Consider the following 17,073-nt stretch of genomic DNA (forward strand, 5'->3'; position numbering starts at 1 on the left):
CCCGGGCCGCCGCGGTGGGAAGCCAGGGACTAACCGCTTGAGCTATGGCGCGGCCTTCTTCGCAACTTGCACGAGTATCATTCAAATCCTCAGAGATATTCAATTTTATCATTGTTTGTGCCACCAGGCGTGTACATTATTATTAGAAATCGATAATTTTGGGAAGGGAGGTGGCTGATTGGAATTTAATCCAGCTGCTTATAATTCACAAACAGTCCTTCAATTCAACATTTATGATCGTAAAATTATTCCTGGACTTTAATTAATTAACCACCACGCCATGAAGACAAACGTGGAGGCGAAGTTGTAACTCCGCCACTTTTTATGGTGGCAGTAGATGAAAGTGAGTGGGCAGCTTCACGCCTCTGCCGCTAAACCTTCGGAGAAACAGCTTCCAGTACCGATTGTACGAATATAGGAGTCTGGATGGAGCCCAGGGCAGTGAAACCCCAACTCCTCGTGTTACAGCCGGTAGCGTAGACACTATACCGACTGAGCTAATATTGGAAACTAATGTAAATTGATATATCCCTGAGATAGTTCTCCTTCCAAAGTTCCGGAGGATTTAATCCCGCCGCTTACTGACAGTCGGACACCAGTGAAAGCGATGACGTAAAGGTACTACCGAGTCAGCGTTGCGAAGAAAGAAACCAACTCATTTCATAGCTCGGACGTGTGAGGAATTCATGTGGCAGCCATGAGTTCTGCCTCATTTCAGAAGGCTACGCTTAGTATACAACTGAATCACAGTGCCTGTACACAATCTGGTCAATGGACTTGTTCTTCGTGCTTCTTGTTATCAGCATCGTATTCGGAGAGAGTGCAGAACGGCAGACGGATGCGAGCGGTTGGGAATGGAGTAGGAGAATGCATCGTGGTGAGTAGGAGTTAGGCATTCTTTTTGCACGAACCGGAAAAGTGAAATACTTTACGTGGAAGCCCATAATATACATTCGAATGAGGTGTTCTGTCTTCTGTGATACAGCGCCGCGTAGTCCGTTGTAAGTTAATTGGCGTTTTATAGAAACGTAGTACATCCTCTTTCTTACTGCTAGCTCCTTGCTGGCTTCTTAAAGGCTTACTCTTCGTCTCTGAAAATGGAGGCAGTGTATGTCTCCGAAACATCAATTGACTTTAACCGGACTATTTCTATTTCCATCTAGTGCCGAGGTCAAGAATGGTTGTGCTATACCTCGACTCCCTCATATGNACCCATAATATACATTCGAATGAGGAGTTCTGTCTTCTGTGATAAGCGCCGCGTAGTCCGTTGTTAGTTAATTGGCGTTTTAGAGAAACATATTACATTCTCTTTCTTACTTCTAGCTATTGCTTAGTCTTCGGCCCTGAAAATGGAGGCAGTGTATGTCTCCGAAACATCAATTGACTTTAACCGGACTATTTCTATTTCCATCTAGTGCCGAGGTCAAGAATGGTTGTGCTATACCTCGACTCCCTCATATGTCTTCATGGTATAATGTTCAACTAATTCAGCACACCGACAACTTTACCTTATGCTCCATAAAACGGGAAATTTAAGAGCTACCGCTGTGAGAACCTCAACCCGAAATTATTGTCACGCGATTGGGTGACTAATAAGACGGGTTTTGGATTGCATGATTGGATTTGTTGCACCTTATACGTTCACACATTTTGGGACAACAGCCACTACAACGCTATCTGTATTCTATACACCCTCCAGTTCACTGTTACACACGCAATAGGGTTCTCAGTCTTCACTAGTCGTATCCAGGTAACGGATTTATAACATTCTCACTGTAGCTTAAAATCACACATGGAGTTTTCTTTCCACAGTCTAATTAATTTCTTAATATTTATTCTCAACCACTTTCGACTGCCATCTCCAGAACTTGACGCTGTTCTCGGCAACAAATTTTCAACTGAACTCTGTCAACATCTGACAGCAACTGACTCCAAACTTCACTGCTCACTTGACTTCTGAGCAGTTCTTATAACCACTTTGCACGTACCACGCAGAAAACACAACCTCTGTTGTTAATAAGGCGTGTGTTCTGATCCGTTGCCTAACAATGGACGTGCTATAGTTGGTCGCGTTTGCTCCCGCGGGAATATATATACCAAGTCGTTGCCTAGCAATNCAAGTCAAAGTCAATTAACACATATATTTGCCGACCCCCCACCCCTCTGCCAGTGAGAGAATAGTGCAGGTCTGCTCATTGTTCCAGGTCNTGATCCGTTGCCTAACAATGGACGTGCTATAGTTGGTCGCGTTTGCTCCCGCGGGAATATATATACCAAGTCGTTGCCTAGCAATGAGCACGTCACAATATGTTCCACTGTTCGCTTATGCGTTATTGTACATTTGCTCTGAGGGAATTAAATAAATTTTAAACTTACAATACTCATAAATAAGTTCGATCAATAAGGGTTGCCAGCTTGACACGGCGATCTTAGGTCAGTACAGACCTTTCGGTTTACCTTGTTATGTTCTTGCCATACTAAGAAACGCTACAGAATTAAATAAGATATATATTAAATACCACAGAGCAGGGCTTATCAAACCTTGTGAAACCTCGACTTCCTCAATTAACACATATATTTGCCGACCCCCCACCCCTCTGCCAGTGAGAGAATAGTGCAGGTCTGCTCATTGTTCCAGGTCGCCTTTAGTCTGCGTGTTGACGGTATCAACCCAAATACAGTAGATTTACAACCTCTCTACACCTACAGTGGGCTACTGAACTCGTCTGCATCATCAAGATAATAAAATTACAAAATGTTTCGTCGCCTGCAGACACATTTTCCGAAATCACGTCATTTCATCTCAGTTTATAAACGGGGTAGCACAGTCTGCATAGCGACTGGCTACGAGCTGGATGACCAAGGGGTTGGAGTTCGAGTACTAGTAGAGGCAAGAATTTTCACTTCTCCATGTCGTCCAGAACAGCTCTGGAGACCACCCAGCCTCCTATTCAATGGGTACCGAGGCCTGAACGGGGCTAGAAGCTGACAACTCACTTCCAAGTAGTTCCGAGATCAAGAAAATGTGGGTCTATACATTCACTCCCCCCCTATGCCCTTATGGCTTAGTGCTTAATTAGTTGAGCTCAGGGGCAACTCTACCTTTACCTTTTACAATAACGTCTGCCTCTCCGACTTTTTTTTCCTTTGGCGCTACAGCCCCAATTTGGGCCTTGGCCTACCTCCATGAAATTCTCCGTTTCACTTCGGTTTACTAGATCTTAGACATTCGGTAGAACTCCTTTGGTGGGTGATCAGCTCGTCGCAAGGCCTCTACCTGTACACAGAAAAACACATATGCATGCACACAAACACTGAACATCCATGTCCTGAGTGGGATTCGAACCCACGATCCCGGCTTCCTAGCAAGTGAAGACAGTGTATGCCTTAGATCACTCGGGTAGCGTGACCGGCTCCAATTTATTACTGTAACTAATATTCCGGGAGCTAAAACAGGTTGGTGTAGCGGTAACTTTTTGAGCTTAGGAAGTGATCGGTTGGAATTTCGGGCTGGACACTGGCTATACTAAAGTTGTTCGTGTCCGTTCTCAGCCTCTTCAGATAAATACCGTGATAGTAGCCTGATTAGTCCATGACTGCTGCTTTCCAGATGCTTCCTAATGCGTTATTCACTAGGCGTTCTACTATTCTACGCTATGCAATCTGAGAAGCTGACATCATCGTAAAGTAAGTTGCAAAGCAAGAGATGAACATATTAAGCACATTACTTTCGCGCGCATTTCCGGTCTAGCAGTGACGCTGTAGACTAGTATTCGGGAGGTGCTAGGCCCGAATTTTCGCCGAGACACCGACTATCCTCCATTAGGCCACTACCACTGCTTTCCAAATTCCTTCCGCGTCATCAATCATTATATTTTCATTTTTAGGGGGATGTGCGTGGCTTATAGACGGGTTTTGGTTAGGATGATTTGATTTATTGCCACCTTATACACTCAGATTTTAACCACAATTAATTATAGCTCTGTCTCCATTTCCACACATTATACAGTTCATCGTTACACACACTAGTGTCCTCAGTCTTCATTAATCGTATCCTGACAACGGCTTCGTAACAGTCTCACTGTAATTGTAGTACACTATGAAGTCTCTTCTACGCAGCCTAATTACTTTCTTGCCATCCCTCCTCAATTATTCTGCTCTAACTGCCAGCTCCAGAGCTCGACTCTCCTTTAATTCTAGCCGCCCCAGACCCTCGTTATATAGCCTTGGGGCGGACCCACAGAAAACACAGCTTCTTCTATTGTTGCGTGTTAATGTGCCACAATATCATTGGGGCGCTGTGTGCTCTCGTTATTGACTGCGTCACAAATAACCAACGAAACGAAACCACACAGATTTCTTCAAAGTGAGAGGGACGAAGTATATGCGAGATATGAGATGTGCACACAAAACATCAGAATCTGGTAGAGTGCTAAGAAAATCCCTCCATTCAGCCTTGTAATGCTCTTAAGCTTGCTGTGTCCTAAAACTGATTTCAGTGGAGGAACTTGTACGGCACTGGGCTCCACTGGTTTGGCTTGCGCCAGGAGAGCGCTATTTCCCCAGTGATGTTTCCGGATTTCTCCAGCACGTCATGCCACACCGGAACGCTGGGAAATTTTCAGAGTCCTGGTACCTCGCTACGAAGCTAAGTATTGGTATGTTGCATGCCTTGTCAGAACTCCAGACATCGTTATGATCTGAAATTTGTAAATATTGTGGTACACCCTATACCAGGGTCAGTTACTTCATTAGGTGCACATACGGAAGGTCATTGGCTGAAGTGCGCCGTTCTTATAGCAATGATTTAATCAAATAAGGTCAATTTCCACAAATTTCAACCTTAACAAAAATGAAAGAATAGTTCTAGTGCGAAGTAAGGAATTGTGGAAGTATACCTCCACTCCCCCCTATATCTCAGTAACATACTGCTTAATTAAGTAAGCACAGGGACAGCGTTGCCTTTTTTAACTTTTGTTATTTGTTGGGAGGGCGCACGCTGTAGCGCAATTGATTGAGGCACTATGCTACATTCCGAAAGGTCTCGGTTTCAATTCTTAATGAGATCATTGCATTTTTCAATTGACCTTATCCTCCTAGCCACACTGTGCCCTGGGTTCGGGTTGACTGAACCTCTAACATAAATAAATACCAGGAATTTTCCTGGGGGTAAAGGGCGGCCGGCGCTATGGCTGACAACCTCACCACCATATGTGAGCCAGTTGTCTAGAAAATATGAGACTCTCAACGTTTCAGGACCTTATGGACCTGCACGGCCTGTTAACAAGGATAGCTTTACCTTTTTAACCAATTTGCAGCCATCTGATTGAGCATGAAAGTTATGGGAGTTTTATCTGGACCTGCGTAGCAAAGACGTAGTTGAAGGAAAATTCTCCGCTGCATTTGATGCTCTTGTTTCATACGTATTTTTCTGAAGAAGGAACAGCTGATGAAAAATATCCAAAATGGCGGCCTGTTACTGTATAGTTTACGCAGAAAGCGGAATATATTCCATGTTGTGGCTGTTTCAGCATATCCTGTGAACACCTGAACACGCTACTGGGGAAAATACTAAATGTTTTCAAGAAGTTCATATCTCTTTCTAACATATTTAATGTACTGCATTGTCCTATGCTAGTGTGATGAGAATATTCATTTAAGCCCACAGCACGCACGAGAACGGGGTCGTCTGCTCTGTTTGTGGGCCTTTACTCCAACCTCTGCCATCTAACACACTTCTTAATTCTAGATTCGCTTCTACTGGATTCGACATCGTTCCTCTACGGGACAAACCCAGCCCTGTCTGCGGTTCCGGTGTACGCAGTGGTCAGCACTTGTCCCAACAAAAGTGCGCTGTTCCATGTGACCTACTGGATGTTCTACCCATACAGTCAGGGGAAGCCCCTGTGCATGGTGGATACAGGCCTGTTTGGCACGTGGCCAGTCCCTGCATTCAACGCGCAGTGTCTGGGGAAAGTCCGGGAGTACGGCAGCCACATCGGCGACTGGGAGCACATGAGCCTCGAGTTTCGGGTGAGATTAGTGGAGTGTTACGTCACATTGTGTAGCACCCCACACGCTGCAATGGTTCTTGTTTCTTACTTTCGCCTCTCCTTTCTTTTTTGTTTCTTGTCTTCCTGATTTATTCATTTAGATTTCTGCCTTTTTATTTCCTTCTCTTCATTTCTTCTTCTGTTGTTCTTACTTTATTTCTTTAATATTTTATTTCATTGCACTGTCTTCACTTTCCCCCCTCTTTCTTCTTCCTCCACTTGCAGTATTGAGTCCGAGCATTGTGCTTCTGTATGAGACATTCATGCTAAAATCCCTATTTCAGCAGATGTGTTTCTGTGCGCAGACAAGAGGCAAATATTCGTATAATAGTAACAAAATTTTATGATGTCATCCTGTTTGAGTCCATGGTTCAAATTTTGATATTACCTGCCACACAGAGAAAAAAACTCAGTTGCTTTAGTCCGCAAGCGAACTATACCGACCGAGCGACCGCCGCTTGTCGGCGAAGTTAGTGCCAATTTTAACGGATAAAGAATATCACGTGGTCAGCGCAACGGATCCCCACAGCCCTTAATCTCGGTTTTCTAGACAGGAGCCGCTATTTCCTAAAATAGCTCCCCAATTATCCTCACGAGGCTGAGTGGACCTCGTTCCAGACCCACTATTTTTCAGAAAATTTGGCAGCACTGGGAATCGAACCCGGGTCTTTGTATCTGTATTTAGGAACGCTGACCACTAGACCACAGAAACGTATAAAAATATGCGAAACAGTAAATTATATAGAATTCGATTAATTTTTACATGTAATTATGTGCTAGTAAATTTGCGCGTATCTTGTTATGCTGAATTACGTCGCTTCAGAATAATATTCAGTTGATGTTATATAATGTTTCTGGTATTGGCTGTGTTTTATAAAGTGCTATTATAAATGATTTGGGTCGTGGGAAGTTAATGTGTTTTCGAAACTGTTATGAACACGAGTCAACTTGAAACCAGCATGGAGACTCATAAAATTGATCTATAGATGTTCAATAAATATTGGATAGTTACTGTACAAAAGTCAACGCAATTTTCGGATAGTTCCCATGTACCCCGCAACTGTGTCTCATCGACTTTGGCTACGCCCTGCGAAATTCACTGTCAAAGTTTCTGAAGAGACTGCGGCATCGGAGATTGGATACGTGGTCTTTTACACATCCCCATAGACAGAACCCACATGGATTGAGGTCCGGGAATCTGGGAGACCAATGTGTCCTAACTTATCACGTGAAACCATAAGCAAATTTGTGCCCTTTGCACTTGACACGCCATTTTATTTTGATAGTGATCGGAGCGCTACTCGCGGCTGATATCCAAAGCAAACTTCACGAGTTTACTTGCTGTTTCAAGTTGTTTTATGTCTATGTCTCTAGCCGTTTCGATAATGCACTCATTTCTCATCCCTAAAATCATTTATAATAGCCCTGTAATTTGGGGCTTTTTGTACCCAAACGCATTGGCTGTTTCTAGGGTCATGGCAGCCTCCCTTCTGCAATGTACGTGTCCACCCACGACGCTGGTGCCTTCTACTGGTACAATGCTGCAATTGGGGCTTTTGAGTACGATCGTCAGGAAGTACGAAAAGGGGTGCTACAGAGACCCGTATTTCCTCCCAGGGCTAATGTTACCTCTGTAGGACAGCATCCTATACTCTTTGCTGCGAGAGGTTCGCATGGTCTCTGGACTGCTCCTGGTAAGTTATGGTGAACAAGTATATGACTGAATAATTGCAGATACAGAAAACACGTGTCATTTCGCCGACATTCCTGTGCGTAGGAAAATTGAATTACGAACCTTAAATGTCTATATAAAATTTTATTTCCATTTTCTCCCAAAGCTGAACATTGTACGAAATTATGAATAAATCCTTAACCATGTATCTCATTAAGACTAGTAACTTATTACTACTGTCAATATTGTAAAAATCATTCTCGTTCCTACTACTATTATTAGTCCATTGCTTGTTCCTAATTTTCTTGCTTTTACTTAAAAAATCATGCTAATAGTAGTGACGAGCATACACTATGCCAGTGCAAAATATAATTTTAATCAAATATACGGTATACAAATTCGTATATAAATGGATAAACTTGAAGTGATCAGATATTACTCTGTACTCTGTTGTCTGTGCTGATGATATTAATATTTCCACGTGATAGAATGACTGTAGGCGGGGTTTTGATTAGTAATTAGGTTTATTGAGCATTTCTACACACAACTCGTAACCACAAGTAACTACAGCACTATCACTAATTCTCACACTCTACAGTTTACTAACCTACACACTAAGTCTTTCAGTCTTCCCTAGTCGTTTGTCGGTAGCGGCTCTCAACGGTGGACTTTCCCTTTCCTCTGGGTTCCCGAATTATCATCATGACTCAGCTACCAGCTTCTAACAACGGCTCACAAGTACTGATCTGTAGCAGCCCTCTAACTACTGAATGTTCACCAACCAGCCCAATTCACTCCACTATACTCAACTGCACTGCAACTCGGTCGGTCGAGTGATGTAGCCTCAGAGCGGAGCGCACAGAAATCACCACTTCCAACGTACTTCCAATATTGCACACTGGCCGTTGCCTAGCAAAGGCTCCTGTACCGTTGCGTTTTACTAAGCTGTTGCGTAGCAACTGTCGTCTCGTTGTTTGTGCCTCGGTCGTTGCCTAGCAACGGGTCTCTATGTCATACTATACTAGACGAAAGAAGAATTAGACAGAAAGGAACACAGAAACTCTAATTAAAGTCAGTAAGGAAGTTAGTCTAGAAGACACCGTAAAGACATATATATATATATATATGCACATGTCTGGCCACCAGAATGCAGGGCAAAATCACAACAACAAAACCTTCACAAATATGGCAACTTTAAAAGATTTCGAAACGACGGCTAGAGTCAGAATGCTTGTGTCGATTTCACGATGAAATTAGAGGATTGTTGGACTGCAGTGGCTATGAAAAGTACTGTCTTGTCAGTTGTAACTATGTGTAGATCGGAGAGAAGTGACGTTTCGGAGAAATATATCTTCCCCATGTTCAGGATCGAGGAGTAAGCGAAGCAAGAGACCAGCGGAAGCAGATGTCAAGCTAACGAGCTCCCTCCGAACTGCACGGTGTTATATTTCAGAAAAATGTGACCTGTAGATGAAGAGGATATTGTATTGAGGGGACAATTTTTCTATATATGTTCATGTTTTCCTATGTCCTATCTAAAAACGTAAACATTAGAATATTCTATACAAAACTGTATTGATTTATTTATGGTTTTGCGTGGATATGAAATTGGTTTTCGTCCTGAAGGAAGAACCTATATTATGTCTGAGAACTTGGATAGTAAGGAGAGGGTGCAGGAAATTACTTAAAGAAGAACTTCGTCATTTCTGTTTATTTATAATTGTGTACGATTGGGGTAATTGAAACAAGACTGAAGGGGCATGGAATGTAACGTCCATGGGGTAGATGAGAATTGCTTACAAAATTTTAGTCGGTAAACCTCAATATTCGTTATTGTGTTCATAAAACCGCGCCACTGGGCTGTATCGTGACACGCATGAATCCAGTCCCCAGCCACATACCCCTTTGTCTTAAAGATACGTTTAAATATTACTCACCATCCAGGCCCTGGAGTCTCACGTGGTCTTTTTCACGATATGATGAATTCGTACATCTAACCTATAGCCCCCCGAATGTCAAATTTAATCAAAATCAATTGAGTAATATAGATAATACCTTCAAATTTAATTAGCTAGAAAAATTTATCGTCAAGTTGTCTTTGGTTTACAATTCATTTTTATGTTATTCCCTACATATCTCATCGTTCAGGGAAGTGTTCATGAAGGGAACGATTTGGTTCACAGTGAAAATACTGAGCAAACTGGTTCAAGCTGCGAGATGCCGGATTCGAATTTTGTCCCAACCACCGACTGCCCTGTCTGAGGTTTCCTTGGATTTTCTTAGTTCCTCCAGGCAAATGCCGGAAAAACGCGTTAAATTAGGCCCCGACCGCTTCCTTACGCATTCATTTAAATCCATTATTCACCATTGTCATTCTACTGCCGATAAACAGTTACAAATTCAAACACAGAAGAATCCTCTTAATTTACAATTTGTAATTTATATCTAAAATATATATAAACCTGAAAAGAAAAGTATCGATTGCATCGTATTTAAGAATTAAAATTACTTATCCATCCTTAATGAATATTCTAGATACCAGTTACAAACTCAACTGAAGCTGACTTCCAAATTACAGTTGAAATTTAATTTTTAAAGCTTTTTATTATTCAAGAACTTAATTCTGCTTTACTGAACATTCTTCTCTGTTAACTCTATTTTTTCTAGTTTACTTAATGTATTTGCGTAATTCTGAGTGTCTGTTGTATTGTTATATGTCCTCGTTATATTTTTTTAAGTGTTAATACCTTAAATTGACCGCCTCTGTGGTCTACTGGCTACAGAACCAGAGGTTCGGGTTCGATTCCCGGCGCTACCAGCTTTTCTGAGAAGTATTGGGCCTGGAACGGGGTCCACTCAGCCTCATGAGGATAATTGAGGAGCTGTTTCAAGGAAATAAAGGCTCCGGTCTAGACAACTGAGGTTAACGGCCGTGGGGATTCTTTGCGCTGACCACGCGACACCCTCTATCCACTGAAGTTGGCACTAACTTTGCCGACAAGCGGCGGTCGCTCGGTCGGTATAGTTCGCTTGCGGACTAAAACCACAGACTTTGTTTTGTTTTGTTGTGAATAAGTTAGATTGTGAGTATGATTAACCCCGTGCGCTGTGTACAGGTAGACACAAGTACGTGAAAGTGGCTGGGCTGCATGACGACACAGGATACGGCGAGCTGTGGCCAACTTGGAAACACGTACAAGTGATACATGACTCTGCAATGCTTCCTGCATGGTTGCAGTTCCGGGGCCGTTGGGGTAACCCCAAAAGTAAATGTCATCCCGTGGCCAGGCTTGCGCTGAGTATCTGTCAGTACTCCGACGGGCCGACCGGGATCCCAATGAAGGAGAACCACTTTAAGTGCTGAGTTAATAAATATTAGCATGAAGAAAATGAAAGAATGCCGTGAGGAGCGTTAGAAATATAATTCAAAGAAAAGTGGCCTCTGAAACGAATCAGAAAAGGATGACTCGGTGAAAGATTGGAAGAGAGCAGGAAAGGAAAGAAGAAATTGTGAGAAATTTAGAAGGAAGGGCTGTGGGAAGAAAGAAGGGATTGGAAAGTATTCGTCCATTGACCTATATAAAATGGAAACACTGCTAGAAGGAGAGTATACGGGGAAGAGTCAATTAAGATTAAGAGGAATATGGCCGCGAAAATGCAAGCTTCCAACATCAAATAAGGAAAGCAGGTTAAGAAAGCGCTTTGATGGAGGGGGGAAATCAGACATGCGTATTAGTCGAAAAGCATTCAAAGGACCAGTTAGGAGACCTAAGACTGGATGATAATTTTGAGAAGGATTTTAATGAAGCAGGATGCAGACCGGATTCATCTGGCTCAGGATAGGGACTAGGAGCGTGCTCTTATGAAAACGTTATTGAGCCTTCGAGTCTCATAAGAGTCAAAGAATATCTTGACTTGCTAAGCAACTAATAAAATCTTTGCTCCATTGGATTATAATAATTCAGTTGTGTGTGTTTCAATAATAATAATAATATGATATATTTGCTCCATGTAAAAGAGGTTGAGCAACAGGAACGACAGTTTCTAAGTAATACACGCTAGAAAAATAGAACAGCGGTTTAATGCAACCCGTTTCAAAACAACGGCTCGGTACTTGCGCGTAGGCAGTGACGTCACACAACAGTGGATAGAGACCACTTGACGTGTTTTCTGTAGATCCGCGACGAAGGTTTGTGGGGGACTGTAAAAGTCGTTCGCAGTCAGTCGTAAGCTGGAGGAGTGAGTAACAGATGGACTTCACATGAGTTCCGAAGTTCTAAGGGAACAGCAGTGTGGCCAGAAGAACAATTAGAAAACCTAGTGTGTGACGTTGCATGCGTTGCAGCACAGTGATATTGGGAGTGTGTGATTAAGTGAGACTCTTATAGTTCCTGTGTTATAAATCCGTTGCCAGGAAACGGACAGTGAAGACTAGTGGAAATAGACTGAGAAGATTAGTGTGGAGTGATTAAAAATTATGTAAATCAGCAATAGTGTAATAATTATTTGTAGTTACGACCTGTAGGTGGTCAATGTATCCAATTACCAGTCAGAACTCCGTCTTTAGTCACTGATATTCGTGACAATAATAGTAATAATAATAATAATATCCGGTCTAGAAAACCGAAATTAACGGCCGTGGGGATTCGTTGCGCTGACCACGCGACATCCTCTATCCGCTAAAGTTGGTACTAACTTCGCCGACAAGCGGGGGTCGCCCTGTCGGCATAGTACACTTACCGACTAAAGTCACGTAATGAGTAATAATAATAATAATAATAATAATACGCATCCAGTGTTACGCCTATATTATCAGTCAGAAGAGCGGCCTCCGTAGTCTAGAGGTAACGTTCCCACCTCATGACTCGTAGTACGCGGGTTCAAATAACCGGCGGAGGTCGTCGAATTTTTAAGGGCGGAAAAGTTTAGGGAACAAGTCCTCCGGGAGGGACTTTAAGCCGTGGGTCCCGTGTCGTAGCTTTACGGCACGTAAAAGAACCACATATCTCCTAAGGAGGTCACTGAGCCAAATTACGGAGTTTCCCGCCCAACAGCAGTCTCTAATACCTCTGGTAGATGGGGAAAGCGTTATAGATACCGCTCAGCTAGTAGGGCCGGTCTCGCTGGCTGGGGGGGGACTGATGGTAAGCACCAGTACCGGTAGGATATAGAGACTGGTAGAATCATAGAGGAAAGAACAATGGACCAATACTCTAAGTGCATGGGGAAACCCACCCTCTCCAAATAACTAACTAATTAGTCAGAAGACAATTAATTATTTTTCTTCCTATGTTGATTAGCAAGTTTTCAAGCACTAGAGGAAGAGTTTAAGATATGAAACATTTTATGTAACACTCTTTTAATGTCACTAGGTACGGAGGCATATAAACAGAGAAAAATGGAACGAACATTACTGTGTAATTGTATGCAGTTCCTGCTCCTCAGCGCCTAATTTTAATTACACGGCACTTGCCGAAAAGTTAAAAACTCTGTTGCCTGTATTCCGCAAGCGAACTATACCGACCGAGCTACCGCCGCTTGTCGGCGAAGTTAGTGTCAAATTTTGCGGATAAAGGGTGTGGCGTGGCCAGCGCAACGGATCCCAACGGCCGTTAATCTCGGTTTTCTAGACCGGACCCGAAACATAAATACACGTAAGTACAAAAATTACGGTCATTTTGGATGTGGAGGTTCAGTGATTGAGGTTAGCACTTTCAAACGGACCCGGAAGAGCAGGTATATCCCACCCCCTCAACTGAAGATGGAAACAGATCCAGTTTCCGAAACTTTGCCTTCTTTAACGTTCTTTAGAATACCGGAAAAACAAATTCCAAAACACGAGCAATCCCGAAAAGCATCCTGACTCTACCAGGAATTGAACCCCGAGTCCTCGATCGTCTAGCTCTTAGTGTGGTCCCTATACCGACTGAGCAGTCACATCTCCTCCAACCTTCGCCGATTTTTCAGTTTCTTAATCTATACACAGTCGGTAGGGCTCCATGCCCGTTGCAAGACCACTATCTAAACACAGAACAACACAAACACAAAATAAGCGCACACACACACAGACATCCATGCCTGGAGAGGGATTTGAACCCACGGTCCCAATGTTCGAGCGTTCGAAAACGGTACATGCCTTAGACCGCGCGGCCACTGTGACCGGCATCAGAAAGTTAGTACGTCTAAATTGCGCGCATATTTGGTGGCGCTCCTCTGTTTAGCAGGGTTTTTGTTTTCCTTGGCACTATAGCCCCAGTGGGCCTAGGCCTACCTCCATGAACTTCTCCGTTCACTTCGGTTTTTCTAGATCTTACACATTCGGTAGGACTCCTTGGGCGGGTAATCAGCTCGTCGCAAGGCCTTTACCTGTACACAAACACAGAAACACGCACACACACATACTAAACATCCATGCCTTGAGTGGGATTCGAACCCACGATCCCGGCTTCCGAGCGAGCGAAGACAGTGCATGCCTTAGACTGCGCGGCTACCGTGACCGGCAGTGTATAAGAATAATATATAAGAATTCAGTCCGTACCTCACAGGAAACAGATCCGAACCCACGATCCCGGCTTCCGAGCGAGCGAAGACAGTTCATGCCTTAGACCGCTCGGCTACTGTGACCGGCAGTGTATAAGAATAATATATAAGAATTCAGTTCGTACCTCACAGGAAACCGATCCGAACCCACGATCCCGGCTTCCGAGCAAGCGAAGACAGTGCATGCCTTAGACCGCTCGGCTACCGTGACCGGCATTTAGCAGGTTACATACTGCAAAATTAAAAATAAGTTACTTCAGATGACATGGAAATTATAGGACTTAATGAAATGAATATATGACAATATATAAACAATATATATTTCATTTTATTCCAGTAGTTGTACTTAACATTTTGTCATAAACAACGCCTTCAAGTATTGGCGTGCAAGCCTCTGCTAATACACGTGTTTGAGAGATCTTATTAGAAATACTCTCCACAGATGCGAAACTCAATCTTTCTGTTAATATCAAACTGTGGTCTTCTGGGTTGAGACAGCATGTAGTCTTGTATAACAACATTTCGGGAAAACATGCTACCTATATATTCAAGGCCGAAGTGATGTGTATGATGATACGCATAACAACCCAGAAGACCACAGCCGGAAGAATCAACATCCTGAAAATCTCAAAAGTTGTTTTTCTTTTTTGCTAACTCGTTAATAGTGTAGAGTAATGTTGTGTTGCTGGAAGCCTGATTTGGTTGCAACTTCACGACCATCAAACGGAATAAATAATGCTATATACACACGGTCATGGAAACGGTTTCAATCATCTTGTAGTTGTTTATAATGAGCATTTGAAGTACTCAGACATTTTTGGCAGAACGAATGTGATCACCAGAACACGTAAGGAGTACTGAGATGGTTCCTGTCCATTTTCACCTGCAATGAAACCAGTAAAGACGTGAAGAATTCTGCGTATGATCCGAGGTTTTCACAGTGGTACTTATGAAGAATTCTGACTGCCTGGAAATGATTCTATGTAATAGAATAGAAGTTAACAGACGTTTCAGAGGAATTGACTGTTTCCATCTTCAGTGTCGAAGTGTGGGTCGAACAAGGAAACGACCAAATATGAAGCAGTAAGCAAGTGGGTTTCCGGTCTAGAAACCGAAATTAACGGCCATGGAGATCCGTTGCGCTGACCACGTGACACCCTCTATCCGCTAACGTTGGCACTAACTGCGCCGACAAGCGGCGGTCGCTCGGTCAGTATAATTCGCTTGCGGACTGCAGGTCACGGAGTTATTTTATGCCGTGAACCGGTTTCCATAGGCTGAAGCAAGTGGTTTTAAATATGCTCGTAGTGTGTTTCTCCGAAACGTCCATTAAATTTTATACGACTATATAGATTCACACCCGGGAAGATTGTATTCAACAAAATCATCGCATATAGAGCCCCAAATCTCACACGTAGAAATATATATATATTTTTTTAATTTATTAAACGACGCTCTCAGTAAGATAGACTATATATAGCGCCGAAGAAATAGGTAATGGCCGTACTCAGTCTATGTTTGATTAATGTGTCATGAAAATTTATATCAAAGTGTCTTTTTAGATTTCGCAATATACTGAAGGGACAATTAACACGCATTGGAAATACCAGAAATAGATACAACATTCGGTTGAAAACCCCAAAAATGAGAGAACACTTTGGAAACCTAGGAGTAGGTAAAAAGAAAGTAAAAGTAAAGTTTCCCCTGTGCTTACTTTGTTAAGCACCACGCCATGAACTTGTACGTGAGAGTGAAGGAATAATTCCACTATTCACGAGTTCGGCACTAGATGGAGGTGAGTGGTCAGCTTCACTCTCTGCTGTTTTAGCGCCAGGGAAACAGCCCCCAATTTTATAGGAGACTGTTTGGGCCCCATAGCCCGTCTGAACTTTATGGAGAAAAGAAGAAATTTACCCCTGCCAGCAATCGAACCCCGGCTGTCCAGCCCTTAACCTGTCTCTATACTAACTGAGCTACCCAGATTCCTAACCTTCGGGTTGATTGGATTAAAATGCCTCTTAAGGAAATATGTCAGAACTTAGCTAAGTATGACTTTAACTTTGTTACTAAGTTCTCTTCTGTACGATATATAATAGAGTCATAGGTGAGGTAAAATGTTTACCATTACCAATGCATTTGCTGTTGTCTTCACTGGGACTGAAGCCCTGTTCACACTGACATCTGCCTAAGCTACACGCCGCAGATGACACAAGGCACTCCGCACTTTCTTCGCATGTATCACCCAACCCTGCAAAGAATCTGCCATTGTCAATCAGGCTGTAATTATAACACATCACCTGCAAGGTTATTTGTTTTTGGTTGAGGTGGAAAAGTCTAAAGGAGTTCTGATGATGGTTTACGAGTATGGCACTCCGTAGTCTAGGAGTAACGTTCCCACCTCATGACTCAAGGTACGCGGAAAAAATCAGGGAACAAGTCCTCCGGGAGGGACTTTAAGCCGTGGGTCCCGTGTCGTAGATTTACGGCACGTAAAAGATCCTCATGTCTCTAGGAGACCTCTGAGCAAAATTAGGCAAGTTTCCCGCCCAAGTAGTTTCCAATGCCTCTGGTAGATGGGGGAAATATCAGGTACCGAGGGCCGACCTCGTTGGTGACCCCGACTAAACATGGACGACGCAGACAGTTCACTATTGTTATTATCCGTCTGTGTATACTGTATACCAGTACCGGTAAGGTATGGCGACTGGTAGAATATCAAAGGGGGACGTACAATAGACTATTAGTCGCGGTGCATGGGGAAACCCACCCCCTCCAATAATAATAGTAATAATAATAATAATAATA

The 17,073-nt window shown here is 43.0% G+C and overlaps 2 protein-coding genes across 2 annotated transcripts in view; one reads left to right on the forward strand and one right to left on the reverse strand.

Annotated features, from left to right (window-relative positions):
* The first annotated feature begins 483 nt into the window (after window positions 1-483).
* Window positions 484-12,129, forward strand: LOC111867543 (putative vacuolar protein sorting-associated protein TDA6). The gene is made up of 5 exons (XM_023857521.2): window positions 484-877; window positions 4,503-4,661; window positions 5,753-6,036; window positions 7,528-7,750; window positions 10,845-12,129. Exons 1-5 carry the CDS (start codon window positions 772-774, stop codon window positions 11,090-11,092), a joined length of 1,020 nt encoding a protein of 339 aa, XP_023713289.1. The 5' UTR covers window positions 484-771; the 3' UTR covers window positions 11,093-12,129.
* Window positions 12,130-14,606: 2,477 nt separating this feature from the next.
* Window positions 14,607-17,073, reverse strand: part of LOC111867546 — a 5,823-nt gene continuing 3,356 nt past the window's right edge. The window contains exons 2-3 of the mRNA XM_023857525.2: window positions 16,397-16,516; window positions 14,607-15,151 (exon numbers count right to left, since the gene is read on the reverse strand). Coding sequence (XP_023713293.1) covers window positions 15,054-15,151; window positions 16,397-16,516 — 218 coding nt within the window. The 3' untranslated portion in view covers window positions 14,607-15,053. The remainder of the gene's footprint in view (window positions 15,152-16,396; window positions 16,517-17,073) is intronic.

The sequence above is a fragment of the Cryptotermes secundus genome, unplaced genomic scaffold (genome assembly GCF_002891405.2).
Source record: "Cryptotermes secundus unplaced genomic scaffold, Csec_1.0 scaffold1979, whole genome shotgun sequence".
Taxonomy (NCBI): domain Eukaryota; kingdom Metazoa; phylum Arthropoda; class Insecta; order Blattodea; family Kalotermitidae; genus Cryptotermes; species Cryptotermes secundus.